The sequence below is a fragment of the Mesoplodon densirostris genome, chromosome X, assembly GCF_025265405.1.
Source record: "Mesoplodon densirostris isolate mMesDen1 chromosome X, mMesDen1 primary haplotype, whole genome shotgun sequence".
Taxonomy (NCBI): Eukaryota; Metazoa; Chordata; class Mammalia; order Artiodactyla; family Ziphiidae; genus Mesoplodon; species Mesoplodon densirostris.
In genome coordinates this window covers 91,062,365-91,078,202 of record NC_082681.1, presented here as the reverse complement: position 1 = coordinate 91,078,202, position 15,838 = coordinate 91,062,365, and the positions used below count along the sequence as shown (strand labels likewise).

General features: G+C 38.4%; 1 protein-coding gene across 4 annotated transcripts in view; it reads right to left on the bottom strand.

The window, feature by feature from the left end:
- The window catches only part of PHF8 (PHD finger protein 8), a 92,744-nt gene that overhangs the window by 51,489 nt on the left and 25,417 nt on the right, over window positions 1-15,838 (bottom strand). For all 4 annotated transcript variants that reach the window (XM_060087297.1, XM_060087298.1, XM_060087299.1 and 1 more), the window contains exons 3-8: window positions 13,095-13,180; window positions 12,596-12,704; window positions 10,334-10,494; window positions 9,564-9,705; window positions 8,655-8,841; window positions 6,673-6,835 (exon numbers count right to left, since the gene is read on the bottom strand). In XM_060087297.1, coding sequence (XP_059943280.1) covers window positions 6,673-6,835; window positions 8,655-8,841; window positions 9,564-9,705; window positions 10,334-10,494; window positions 12,596-12,704; window positions 13,095-13,180 — 848 coding nt within the window. The remainder of the gene's footprint in view (window positions 1-6,672; window positions 6,836-8,654; window positions 8,842-9,563; window positions 9,706-10,333; window positions 10,495-12,595; window positions 12,705-13,094; window positions 13,181-15,838) is intronic.

Below are 15,838 nucleotides of genomic sequence, written 5' to 3'. Positions count from 1 at the left end.
CAGAGAATTTGAGAACAGAACAATAGAAAGCACCCAATATGAACAAGAGAGAAGAAATAGACTGAGAGAAAAATAAACTCAGGAACCCAACAAGGACCAACTGTATAGCACAGGGAACTATATTCAATATCTTGTAATAACCTATAATAGAAAATAATCTGAAAAAAGATAGATACTATATATATAACTGAGTCTCTTTTTGCCATATACCTGAATCACTGTAAATCAACTATATGCCAGTAAAAATAAAAAAAGACACACACAAAAAAAAGAACCATGCAATGGTACAGAAAAAAAACCCCTCAGGAACCTGTGGGACTACAGCAAAATGTGTTATATTCATATAATCAAAGACCCAGAAGAAAAGTTAGAGTGAGGGAATGAAAAAGTACTTGAAGAAATAATACCTAAAAATTTCACTAATGTGGCAAAAGACATAAGCCTACACATTCAAGAAGCTCGATGAACATATACAGTATAAACCCAAAGAAATCCACACCAAGACACATTATAGTCAAACTGCTGGAAAACTAAATAAAAAAGAAAAAATATTGGAAGTAGCAAGAAATGACACATACAGGGAGAAAAACAATTTAAAGGGTAGCCAAAATCTTACCAGAAACCACAGAAGCCAGAAGGAAGCAGCACAACATTCAAGTGCTGAAAGAAAATATCGACCCAGATTTCTACACCCAGCAAAAATACCCTTCAGGAGTGAAAGGGAAATCAAGAGATTTACAGATGAAGGAAAACTAACAGAATCTGTTGCCAGCAGACCTACCCTGAAACTCTAAACAGAGAGGAAATGATAAGAGAAGGAATCTTGGAACACCAGAAAGGAAGAACAATGGAAGAGTAAAAATACAGGTAAATACAATAGACTTTCCTGCTCTTGGGTATTCTAAATTATGTTTGACAGCTGAAACAAAAATTAAAACACTATGTGACATGGCTCTTAATGTATGCAGAGGAAATATTTAAGACAAATACATTACATATGGTAAGGGTAAAGAGATGTGAAAAGAGGTAAGGTTTCAACTCTTTCTTCAAACTTGTAAAATGTCAATACCAGTAGACTGTCATAAGATAGATATATATGTATATATAAATATACACATATATGCAGAAAATTATAAGACACTGATGAAAGAAATTAAAGATGATACAAATAGATGGAGAGATATACCATGTTCTTGGATTGGAAGAATCAACACTGTGAAAATGACTCTACTACCCAAAGCAATCTATAGATTCAATGCAATCCCTATCAAACTACCACTGGCATTTTTCACAGAACTAGAACAAAAAATTTCACAATTTTTACGGAAACACAAAAGACCCCAAATAGCCAAAGCAATCTTGAGAATGAAAAACGGAGCTGGAGGAATCAGGCTCCCTGACTTCAGACTATACTACAAAGCTACAGTAATCAAGAGAGTATGGTGCTGGCACAAAAACAGAAAGATAGATCAATGGAACAGGATAGAAAGCCCACAGATAAACCCCTGCATATATGGTCACCTTATCTTTGATAAAGGAGGCAGGAATGTACAGTGGAGAAAGGACAGCCTCTTCAAAGTGGTGCTGGGAAAACTGGACAGGTACATGTAAAAGTATGAGATTACATCACTCCCTAACACCATATACAAAAATAAGCTCAAAATGGATTAAAGTCCTACTTGTAAGGCCAGAAACTATCAACCTCTTAGAGGAAAACATAGGCAGAACACTCTATGACATAAATCACAGCAAGATGCTTTTTGACCTACCTCCTAGAGAAATGGAAATAAAGACAAAAATAAACAAATGGGACCTAATGAAACTTAAAAGCTTTTGCACAGCAAAGGAAACCGTAAACAAAACCAAAAGACAACCCTCAGAATGGGAGAAAATATTTGCAAATGAAGCAACTGACAAAGGATTAATCTCCAAAATTTATAAGCAGCTCATGCAGCTCAACAGCAAAGAAACAAACAACCCAATTCAAAAATGGGCAGAAGACCTAAATACACATTTCTACAAAGAAGATATACTGATTGCCAACAAACACATGAAAGAATGCTCAACATCATTAATCATTAGAGAAATGCAAATCAAAACTACAATGAGATATCCTCTCACACCGGCCAGAATGGCCATCATCAAAAAATCTACAAACAATAAATGTTGGAGAGGGTGTGGAGAAAAGGGAACACTCTTGCACTGCTGGTGGGAATGTGAGTTTGTACAGCCACTATGGAGAACAGTATGGAGGTTCCTTAAAGAACTACAAATAGAACTACCATATGACCAAGCAATCCCACTACTGGGCATATACCCGGAGAAAAGCATAATTCAAAAAGAGTCATGTACCAAAATGTTCATTGCAGCTCTATTTACAATAGCCTGGAGATGGAAACAACCTAAGTGTCCATCATTGGATGAATGGATAAAGAAGATGTGGCACATATATACAATGGAATATTCCTCAGCCATAAAAAGAAACGAAATTGAGCTATTTGTAATGAGGTGGATAGACCTAGAGTCTGTCATACAGAGTGAAGTAAGTCAGAAAGAGAAAGACAAATACCGTATGCTAACACATATATATGGAATATAAGAAAAAAAATATCATGAAGAACCTAGGGGTAAGACAGAAATAAAGACACAGACCTACTAGAGAATGGACTTGAGGATATGGGGAGGGGGAAGGGTAAGCTGTGACAAAGCGAGAGAGAGGCATGGACATATACACACTACCAAACGTAAGGTAGATAGCTAGTGGGAAGCAGCTGCGTAGCACAGGGAGATCAGTTCGGTGCTTTGTGACCGCCTGGAGGGGTATGATAGGGAGGGTGGGAGGGAGGGAGATGCAAGAGGGAAGGGATATGGGAACTTACATATATGTGTAACTGATTCACTTTGTTATAAAGCAGAAACTAACACACCATTGTAAAGCAATTATACTCTAATAAAGATGTAAAAAAAATTAATTAAATAAATATATACATATAGATCTGTATGTACATATATACATATATACACATATACATATACATATTTATCTATATATGTACATATACAGATATATGTGTATATGTCTATGTCTATGTACATATACATATATATCTATATATGTATACATATATACATAAATATCTATATATGTATACATATATACATAAAACTAGAGCAAACACTAAAAAAAAATCTATATAGGGCTCCCCTGGTGGCGCAGTGGTTGAGAGTCCGCCTGCCGGTGCAGGGGACATGGGTTCGTGCCCCGGTCTGGGAGGATCCCACATGCCACGGAGCGGCTGGGCCCGTGAGCCATGGCCGCTAAGCCTGCACGTCTGGAGCCTGTGCTCCACAACAGGAGAGGCCACAACAGTGAGAAGCCCGCGTACCACAAAAAAAAAAAAAAAATCTATATAAAACCTGAAGCTGAAAAATTCATATGGAAATTCTAGGGGCCCAGGAAGGCTGACACTTCCCAATTTCAAAACTTACTACAAGTGTACAATAACTGAGACAGTGTGATACTGTCATAAAGACAGGCATACAGATCAATGGAACAGAATTTAAAGTCCAGAAATAAACCAATACATGGCCTATGGTCAACTGATTTTTGACAAAGGTGTCAAGACAATTCAATGGGGGAAAGAATGGTCTTTTCAAATTGTTCTGGGACATCTGGACATCCACATGCAAAAGAATGAAATTGGACACATATCTCACACCATATACAAAAATTAACTTGAAATGGATGAAAGACATAAATATAAGAACTAAAAAGAAAACTCAGAAAGAAACACAGGTGTTAATCTTCATGACCTTGAATTAGGCAATTGTTTCTTAGATATGACACCAAAAGCACAAGCAAAGAAAAAAACAGATAAACTGGACTCTTGGGCTTCACAGAACAACATCAAGAAAGTGAAAAGACAACCTCCAGAATTAGAGAAAGTATTTGCAAATCATACATCTGATAAAGGTCTAAACCAAAATATATAAAGAATTCTTACAACTCAACAATAGAAAGACAAATCACCTAATTAAAGAATGGGCAGGGACTTCCCTGGTGGCACAGGGGATAAGACTCCACACTCCCAATGCAGGGGTCCTGGGTTTGATCCCTGCTCAGGGAACTAGATGCATGCCGCAACTGAGAGTTCACATGTCACAACTAAGGAGCTCATGTGCCGCAACTAAGGAGCCGGTGAGCTGCAACTAAGGAGCCTGCTTGCCTCAACTAAGACCTGGCACAATCAAGTAAATAAATAAATAAAAAGAATGGGCAGAAGTTTTGAATAGATATTTCTTCAAAAAAAGATATATAAACATCCAATAAGTGCATGGAAAGATGTTCAAAATCAATAGCCATTAGAGAAGCACAAATTAAAATCTCAATGAGCTACAACTTCACACCCACTGGGATGGTTATAATCATAAAGACAGGCAAAAACAAGTGTTGGGGAGGATGTGGAAAAATTGAGACCCTCATAAATCGTTGGTGGAAAATGCAGCTGCTTTAGAAAACAGTCTGGCAATTCCTCAAGAAGTTAAACACAGAGTTACCATATCTATGACTCAGCAATTTCTCTCCTAGGTAGATATACCCAAGAGAACTGAAAATATATGTTAACACAATAACTTGTACATGAATGTTCATAGCAACACTATTCATAATAGGCAAAAAGTGAAAATAACCCAAATGTCTATAAAATGATGAATGGATAAACAAAATATGGTATATCCATACAATGGAATTATTATTCAGCCATTTAAAGAATGAAGTATGATAACATGGATGAACCTTGAAAATATTATGTTGGGTGAAAGAAGCCAGACATAAAAGACCACATATTGCATGATTCCATTTACATGAAATATTCAGAAAAGGCAAATTCATACACAGAGAAAAGTACAGAAGTGGTTGACAGGGGCTGGGGGGAAAGAAGGAATGGGGAGTGACTGCTAATAGGTACAGGGTTTCTTTTTGAAGTGATGAAAACTTTCTGGTATTAGATAGTGGTGATGTTTGCACAACTTCATGAATATTTTTTTAAAAACTGAATTGTACCCTTTAACATGGTAATTTTTATGGTATGTGCACTATATCTCAATTTTTTTAAAGCACATTTAACAAAATGAAGATACAACATACCAAAATATGTGACACAGCTACATCAGTGCTGAGGGGGGAATTTATAGCACTAAATGTTTATATTAAAAAAAAGAAGAAAAGGGCTTCCCTGGTGGCGCAGTAGTTAAGAATCCACCTGCCAATGGAGGGGACACAGGTTCGAGCCCTGGTCCAAGAAGATCCCACATACCGTGGAGCAACTAAGCCCATGCGCCACAACTATGGAGCCTGTGCTCTAGAGCCCACAAGCCACAACTACTGAAGCCCGCGCACCTAAGAGCCCGTGCTCCGCAACAAGAGAAGCCACCGTGATGAGAAGCCTGTGCACCACAATGGAGTAGCCCCCACTCACCACAACTAGAGAAAGCCCATCCACAGCAATGAGGACCCAATGCAGCCAAAAATAAATAAATAAAATAAATTTATTTAAAAAAAGAAGAAAAGTCTGAAATCAATAATCTAAGCTCTCATCTCAAGATTGGGAAAAGGAGAGCAAAATAAGCCCAAAGCAAGCAGAAAGAAGGAAAAACAAAGACAAAAGCAGAAATCAATTAAGTTGAAAACAGAAAGACAACAGAGAAAAATCAATGAAACAAAAAGTGATTCTTTAAAAAGTTCAACAAAACTGACAAACTTCCATTAAGACTAACATAGAATAAAAGAGAGGGCACAAATTACTAACATCAGGAATGAAACACAGGGTAGCACTAGAGACTTGGAAGATATCAAAAGAATAATAAAGAAATACTATCTCTACACACATAAATTTGACAACTTAGATAAGATGGACCAATTGCTTGAAAAGCACAAACTTACAATTCACTCAATATGAAACAGATAATTTGAATAGCCTAATACAGGTTTAAAGAAATTGAATGTTAATTAAAAATTTCCCAAAAAGGAAATCTCCAGGTCCATGTGGCTGCAGTAGAGAATTCTATTGAACATTCTGAGAAAATTTAACACTAATTCTGAAATCAAGGAATTAAGAAATTAGAAAGTCAAGAAAAATCTATATCAATGGAAAGACATATATGTTCATGGAAGATTCAACATACTAAAGATGTCAACTTTCCCCAAATTGAGACAACTATGGGGACTCTTTCAAAATAAATACACTCAGACCCCACCCCAGACCAACGAATTTATAATTCTAGGGGTGAAGCCTAGGCATTTTTTGTTTTGGGGAAAAAAAAACCTACCCCAACCCAGGTCATTCTGACTTATAGTCTACAATGCCAGTCTCTCAGTCACTATCTCTAGAGTCACGGGGCTGAGAGTCCTGTTTTCTATCTGTCCACCAAATTGACATCAGTCCAGTGCAAAGGAGCCTATCAACTTCCTCCTGGACCTCCCCAAGAAACCACACTGCCCACTGGCCACCACTAGAATTTTCTTGATGTCCACTTCTGAGCCTTCAACTGATATGGGAGGGATATCTCACAGAATCAGATCAACACATTATGGGAAGGGGTTGGTTCCAGTGCCACAAGCTCTCTTCCTCTTCCCACCTTCCTCAAACCCTCCCAGAGGAGACCAGGGAAGACCTGTAGGAATGAAAAGTGTCTGTCCTTGCTTCACAGAACACTTGTAGCACTTGTCCACCTGGTCCCCAAAGAACATCTCATTCTGGTTAGAGGAGCTGCTCCAGCACTCAAAGAGAGTCAGGTTGGCATTTGTTGGGCGGATCAGGTAGAAGATCTTCTCACCCTGAAACAAAGAAAGATTGACATGTCAAAAATATCAAGGGTTTCCAGAGAAGTCTTCTGGGAGTCTCCAAAAGAATATTCTCTCTCTCATGTTCCAAGACCATGTAGTATGCTAGAATTCCTTCTGTCCAAGGATCATTTATATATATATTTGGAAAACTTCAAAAGTCCTTTTGCACTGTGTACTTTTAAGCTTCTATAAAACTGACAAAAACAATTTGGAAAGGGCATTTCAAACAAAATTGTCAACTTAAGACAAATGTACACCAAAGGCTCCTATTTTAGATGCAATGCCAAATGAAAAATGGCCTCTATAGATGAGTAGATCAATATTACTAGCCCTAGGAGAATTTAAGGCCACATTACTAATGAGAAGAAAATTGAATTTGCCTTTAAATGCCATTTACAGAGAGTGTTCCTTCTCACACCTGCAATCAAAAATAATAAAAGTTTAAAAGTTCAGTAATCACCCAAGGACTTCTGTAAGATTATATGTTGGGTGATTATCTGTTGGAAGAACATATTATTTCCTAACTATGTTTTGCCTGGATAATCACCAGATAGATAATTTGGTAGAAAAGAAAAAAACCCACTAGCACAAAAATATCCCCAACCCATAGCTTGATTAGTTTAACCAATATTTCATAATACATTTCAATGTAGAAAATTATCTACTAGAAATTATCTACTGTACAATTAGAGAAATTTGAATCAGATCCATTGATTAGATCAATATTAATTTTCTGATTTTGATAACTATACTGTGGTTATATAAGAGAATACCCTTGTTTTTAAGAAATACACACTGAATTATTACGAGATAAAGGGACACCTTGTCTGCAACTACTCTCAGGTGTTTCAGAAAAAATATTTATGTAAAACCATTTTATTATGTTTGCTTCAGAGAAAGAGAGAGTATTATAAAATAGTAACATGGGAATCTGAGTGAAGGGCACACAGGAAATCTTCCTATTATTTTTGCAATTTTTCTATGAAAAAGAAACTATTTAAAAATAAAAAAGTTAAATCTAACATTTGCATAATAGCACTTTCATTTACACACTCCAATTTCTTCATGATAAACCAATGAAAACAACTAGTTCAGGATTTGTGATCATTTGGACAAGAGCCATATCCAAGTTTTCTGCTCTTTCCTTGGCGTTTCTGATAAGAAAGCTAAATAGCATGAACAGTGGTGGAAAACAATAAAACTTACTTAAGAAATTTGTTTTCCAGACCTCAAAAATCCTTTATAGTCATTGACAATCAATAAGCTAATTATAAAATTGTAACGACCACTAAAAGGGAAACTATAGAAAGGCTGACATTAAAAAAAAAACATCTCATACGTGCTCTATCTTGATGGTGGTGGCAGTCATGCAACTATTTATACAATTGTCAAAAATCATCAAACTATACACTTAAAACAGATGAATGTTACGGTATACAAATTATAACTCAGTAAACTTGGAGGGGAGAGGGAATTTCTCATGTTACCAGAAATTTCTGCAGTAAATATGGCCATTTCCATACACAGTGGTAGGAGTACAGATTGGTTCAATTAAGATAACAGTCAGAGAAAACCTTAGGCATCTGCTGTTATTAAAAAAAATAAGTTAACCATCAAAACTGTAAAGTAGAGACAGTTTATATGGCATATCCACTCAGTACCCAACCCTGATAGAGCAGTTATGTGGAAATGTCACCCAAATAGAATCTGGGACGCAGGTAGGCCTTAGCAGCCTGTCTTTATGCTGCCACCTGAAACAAACAGGGAGGCCCAAGGCCTGGCTGTCTTCAGAAGCCATAGCCATTCTTACCTTGAGCACATGGTACCAGACCGAGGTGCCACCAAAGTCAATGTGAAAGTCTGTATAGCTATCCCGCACGCTCATGAGGCAGTACTTCTGCACATTGGGCCTCTCAAAGATACACTCCTCTGGCCACAAGTTCTCCACCCATGAGAGCTTCCGAACAATCTTGGGTGTCTCCACAAGGTTAGAAAGCCTATCAAGGAAGGGGTGGAGAGCAGATGTCAGCTGATTGGGAATTGAAGGTTGAAGCCTGAATAAAATGCCCCCCATCCCAGTGAGACTCAGATAAGAGAAAGAAGTTCTCTCCACAGAATCCCAAAGAGCACATAGGACACATTTTTGTAAGTCCAGTCAGCATCCTCATTCCACTCAGCTCTGGAATTGCCAAGTCCCAGCTCCACAGCCTTCCCCAGTCAAAGGTGATCATTTCCTCCACTAAATGCTCAGAATCTCCACACCCGGGCCCACTCACTTGGCACATGGTGTTTAACAGTATTGTACTGTCCCCATGTTGTAGTGTCTTCTTTATGAGGAACAATTAGAGAAACCTCTCAGGGCTCAGTTCCAGGTAAAGAAGTGTTTACCTGGGACACAGGACCTATCCTGGGAGTTAAACAGTGACCATGCCACAATCTAAACACCAAAAAAAGGTCTAAGAAAGCTGTCCTAAATCTTGAAGGAAACAAAAATTAATTAAAATAGCTACTGTATAATCTATCCTATGCTAGAAACTGTAAAGGAGAAATATGATTTGGTTGTTATAATGTGAGCAGCTACCCTAGAAAGTATAAACCAGCTCCTCATCCCAAAGGAAGAAACCACCAGGAAGAAGGGAAAGGAACACTAATACACACTCAGTATATCACAAGTCCTAGGCACTTTGTGAGGCTTTTTACTTACCCCTTTCCCTCTTACCTGGTATCAGAGAATTCCAAACTAATGACATTGAGGACTTTCTCCCTCTTCCCGCTATAATAATATTTCACAAAATCACCAAGCTTCATCTTGCAGTCGGCCTGGCGGGTCACATCAATCACATCAATCTCTTTGTCAGAACCTGGAGTAAAGAGATGGATTCTGCACCAAGTCCCAGGGATCAGAGAAGACTCTCACGTCCTCTAACCAGTCCCTAAAATGAACTTACACTGAAAACTTCTCACTGTATTTGTACGTGCATAAATGGGAAGTGGGGGTAGGTATTCTTCACACTCTCCTTAGACCTATGTGCCAGGTCCAGGCTTGCTAGGGCAACAGAACTGCCTGGGCCTGGCACAGAGGTCTAAGGAGAGTGTCTCACTCACAGTACTATCCACCTGCCTGGGCCCTGCTTCCTCACTTCTCTTCCTATCCCCCAAAACTCATGTCCAGAACACAACTAGCATGTGAGGGCAAAAGTCAAAGGCTTTCTCATCTCAACAGAGGACAGAGAGGCCATAACAATCCTTGGAATTCCCCAGGTAAAAGATGGGGCTCAGCCTGGGATTTTGTGGTGTGTTAGGAGGAAAAGGAAGGGTAGGCTAGGATTTTGGTACTAGCTTTGCCTAAGAATGACTCGGGGCAAGGCACTTCACCTCAAATTCCCAAGATGGCTAGAAAGGAAATGCACAACGTAGACTGGAGGGGAAGGGTCATACGTTTTGATGGGAGTGAACAATGTCACAGTTAAGAGGGTCTGTGGTGCTTACCAACATAGTGTTCCACATCCCTCACAGTGAATGATGGTGAGGGCAGTGTCATCCCCAATCCATCCTTCTTCAAGACCAGGATGGGCACACTGAAGCTATTCTCTTCCAGGAATTCCACGGTCAGCTGACTTCCAGTGGGCTTCAGAATCACTTCATCTGAGCTGTGGGCCACATGAGAGAAAGTCTGAACCCTAGAGGCCCTGCTACTGAAGGCCTCACTGGATGCTGTCACTCACCCAAGGGGTGGGATCTTCCTGAGGGGACCTAATGTTGGCTGGCAACTAATGAGTGGCATAAACTTCACCTGCCAGGGAAGAAATGACCTATAGAAGGCAAGAAGCCAGGTCACTGGCAGAGGCGGGAAGCTAAATCCAGGATAGCCTGTCAATATGGTGCTCTTCTCTAGATGACAAAGGAAGAAATCACTCAACAGCCTGCCCAGGAAGAAAAGACATATCTGACAAGTCTAGCTAAATTACTCTAACCCAGAGCAGCACTACCCCATTTTAAACACTGGCAAATAAAGAGAAAAGACTGATTTAAAAAACAAAAACAATTTTTACAGCCACTCTCTTGACACACATACTTAGTTAACTAGAAAACAGGAGTTTTTGGTTTTCTTAAGATCATGCTGGAGAAAAGACTGGCTATTTGACAAGTTGTGTTGGGACAAACATCTGGAAAAATATTAAGATCAAAGTCTATCTCACTTTTTAAGTAATTCTAGATGGAACAAAGATCAAATTAGAAAAAATAAAGCCATAGAGTAGTAGAAAAATAATCAGAGAGACAAGGCCCAGTAATCATTATAAATAGTAATAAGTAAATTTACGTAAAAGTTAAAATTTTCTGCAAGGAAAGCTATTACAAATCTGTCTGAAATAGGCAGTAACCCAACAGAAAAACTGTTAAACAATGTTGAGAAGGCAGTTAACAGAGAAAGAAATAAAGATGACTTATAAATGTATGATAATAGATATGCTTCCTTCATAACTAAAGAAATCCAAGTGGAAACAATTAAATCTCATTTTTTATCTTATCAGAAAGGCAAAAAAGTTTGATAATAAACAGTGTTGGCCAGGATATAGGGAAACAGGTACCCTCACACATTGTCTAGTGGGAGTATGAAATAGTGTGGCCACTTTGAAAACAATCTGGCAATATTTATAAACATTTTTAAAGCACATACCCTTTGACCTAGCAATTTCACTTTTAGGTAGTAAATCTACACATATACTCACCCACATATGCAAAAACCTAAGTACAAAGACATTCACTGCACATTTTTTTCTAATAGCAAAATACTAGAATTGATTTAAATGTTCATCAACAGAGGACTGGTTAAATAAATTATGCATCCATACAGTGGAGTACTAAACATCCATGAAAAAGAATGAAGATCATCTGTATATGCTGTTAGGATTGATCTACATAATTTAGATTTTAAAAAAAGCAAGATGTAGGACAATAAGTGTTTCTGTTTGTGTTTTTTAATAAAAAAGGGGACACACACACACACACACACACACATATATGTTTGTATAAGCAAAAACTATTTCTGAAAGAATGCACAAGAAATTGGTTGACTCTGGAGAAGGGACCTGAGGGGTCTGGGGTAGAAAGGAGACTCACTGCCTTTAAATAAATAAAACAAAAATTATTAAGTTGAAGAAACACTTATAATCCTAAATAACACTTCAATTACAGGAAAGCTGGAAAAGGTCAAATGAATTAAAAACTAAGCAAAAGAGAATGCTTTATTCATTAATTTTTCTAACATTATTTTTGCTCAATTCAAGTAATTTATTTAATAAGCCCATCTTAATTTTCTAAAAGAAAAAAATTTTTTCTTGATTTTAAAAGAAATACATGACTACTCAAAAAAATTTTTTTTCCGAAGAGTTTCGTCTTCTCTACAATGAGAAAATTAAACTTTCTGATTTTTATGACTCCTTCTAGCTACAGCATTCCCTGGGTGCATGTAAATATCTTCCCCTGACTGAGGCAAAGACTGCCTATCTACCAAAAGTTTCTACAAGTGGACCTTAATGTACTCTGCACATCAAATGAAACTCTAGCAATGTTTCTCAGAAACTGACTAAAACAGAAGATCCCTCCCCAGAGGGAACTCACAGAGCCCTGCAGACATCCCCAGATGGTGGAGGTACCCAGTGCGACAGCCAGTGGGAAAGCTGGGAAGAGATGGGCCCCAGCTTCCCAGAGCCCTGGCATTCACTGGCCCTTGGAGTACAGGGTCCTCACCTGTCAAAGGTCCTACTCCGAAGCTCTCGAATGAACGTAGGGCTTCCCGTCTTCACTGGCTTCCCCTTGTGTGTATCATGGCCTTTTGAAGATACACGGCGTTTTTTCACTAAGCCAATAAAAGACAAGACACTGTCAGTCAAAATGGCTACAAGCTATGGTTCCAAGAGCAAACGCCTCAGCAGATCCTGCTTCTCTTCCAATCTAATAACCCCTTGGATCATCTGGAGTCAAGGAGGCCCTCACAGTCTCAGGAAAGCTCTTGGTGAGGATAGGTGCTTCCTCTGGGGAATCCCTAAGTAAGGGAGGGAGGTGAAACTCTGCATTTCTGCCCTCTCAGTGGAGCAGCTGCTGGCCTGCAGGGCCTACACAGGCTTCTGCTATTTCCCAAGGGAGACAAATCTGAAGCACTCACGAAAAGGCAATTTTCCTTCCAAGCTTCCTTTGCTTTGTCTCTCCTCTGGACTGCCTTCTCTTAAAAACCCCAAGATCTACTTACTGATGGAGGGTCCATGTAAGACCTCACAATTGGGGCAGTGGTAGAGGTCAATGTCAGCAGCCTTCTCCTCTTCAACACCAACACAACTAGAAAAGAGAAAATCAGCCAAGGTTTATGGAAATTTTACTTTTCGTAAGGTCTAGAACTGTGCTGTTCAGTACACAATTAAGTAAAATTTTAGATGCAGTTCCTCCATCACACTAGCTACATTTCAAGTGCTTAGTAGCCACACGTGGTTACCATATTGGGCAGATTATCAAACTTTTTTGTCAATGCAAAAAGTTCTAGTGGACCAAATGGTCTAAAATAATTATGACAGAGCTAAAAATGTACAGACAATAAAGCTTCATTAAGACTCAGAATGGTCAAAGCTGGAAGAGCCTCTAGAGCAATGCTGTCCAGTAGAAATATAATGTGAGTTAAATATGTAATTTTAAATGTTCTAATAGCCACATTAAAAAGGTAAAAAGAAACAGGTGAAATTAAGTTTAATAATAATTTAATATTTTATTAACCAATATATCTAAAATATTATTTCAACATAAAATCAAACATTTAAACTTTATTGAGCTATTTACTTTATTAAATGAAAAGGAATGAAAATAGTATTTTATAGTCAACAGTGGTTCTCTCTGAGTGAAGGATTATGGTAACCATTTTTCTCTTATATGTATTTTCTAATTTTCTACAATGAACATGTGTTATTTATTTCATACTGTAATGTCTGAGAAAGATTTATTTAATTTTGAAAATCTAAGTTTGCATGTATGTGAGCTGGTAATCTCACAAAATTTAAAGCCTTCCTCACCAAAGAAGTCATCGGCAGCCCTCCAAAAAACTTCTGGCTAAGATCTAAAATCTTTGGTCAGCCACAGAGAACAGGGAGCATAAAAATAAGGCAGAGCTCCAACCATTTCGACCAAGACTGACTTCCTAGGATCAGGACCCCACCACCTTCCCGACTGCTAACCCTGTAAACCTGTTGCACATCAATAAATTGAAGACATTTTATTTTATAAAAGGATTGGTCTATTATGAATTGGAAATTAAAAAAAAAAAAAACCAAAATACCCTGGGTCCTTCACCTCAGAAAGTCTAAGAAGCACTGTGTTAGAACCTGGTCAGGTAGAAGCTGTACATTCTCCCAGACCCTTGTAACTCAGGGCTGGGCTGGGGGTGAACATCCCCCTCACTTTCCAGTGAGGCTCTGAGATCATCTCTCCTCTATCCTTGTGTAAGATCTCCTATTCCTCTGAGTTTCATATCATCCAACAATAGCTCTTCCCACTCCTCTTCACTATCAGCTACTCATCTCCCCAATATACCTCTTCACTATCAGCTACTTATCTCCCCAACATACCCTCTTCACTCACTGAAGAACCTGCTCACATATTCCTCTTCATCCCAAGTCCTGCCAGCCTCCCATGTGACATAATTATGGATATAAAGGCCTAATATCCCAGCCTCCTAGCTCATTGACCTTCTCATCTTCAGAGTCTGCTGCCTCCACTCCTATTTCAGCTACCAACTCTCATGGCCATCCCCCAGACCTTGTCAACACTTGCAACTGCTTCACCTCTGGAATATGAAATGCATACATCACACTCTGACCACAAGTACATCCATCCAGCTCTCATTCATTACACCTGTTCTTTGCCCTCAAAATCCCTTGATCCTACTTTTCACCTATTCAACTACTGTTGCCTTCACCGTTCTTCCCTATCTAGTTCATAGATTTCATCATTCCTCACTTCAACCATTCTCTTACAGATAGCTTCAACTCACTTGCCCCACTGCCTTTACGTTACTCCCACGTGCAAATCCCAACCCTGGCTCAATCCAACTATATAACATTGGACCATTGGACATGGCTAGAGAAAAATCATCCATTGGATTGGTGCCACAATAAATTCACACTGTCCAAAATATCTGAGTCACAGAAAAACCAACACAATATTGAAGGAGAAGAGCAAAGTTGGAGGACTGATGCTACCCGACTTGAAGACTTACTATAAGGCTACAGTAATCAGGACAGTGTGGTATTGATGAAAGAATAAAAAGATCAATAGAACAGAAAAGAGAGCCCAGAAATAGATCAACAGAAATATAGTCAATTGATCTTTGACAAAGGAGCGAAGGTAACACAATGGAGCAAAGACAGTCTTTTCAACAAATGGTGCTGGAACAACTGGACATGCAAACAAATGGAATTAGACACAGACCTTATATCCTTCACAAAAAAGAACTCAAAATGGATCACAGACCTAAATATAAAATGCAAAACTATAAAACTCCTAGAAGACAACATAGGAGAAAATCTAGATAACCTTGGGTTTGGCAATGACTTTTTAGATGGAACACCACAGGCACAATCCATGAAAAATGAGAACTGATAAGCTGGACTTCATTAAAATTAAAAACCCGTTCTGTGAAAGGCATTGTCAAGAGAATGAAAAGACAAGCCAAAGACTGGAAGTAAATATTTGCAAAGGATATATCTGATAAAGGGCTGTTATCCAAAATATACAAAGAACTCTTAAAACTCAACAATAAGAAAATGAACAACCTGATTAAAAAATGGGCAAAAGATCTGAGCAGACACCTTACCAAAGAAGATATACAGATGGCAAATAAGCATATGAAAAGGTGCTCCACATCCTTTATCAATAGGACAATGCAAATTAAAACAATGAGATATTACTATACACCTATCAGAATAACCAAAAATCCAGAACACTGACAAC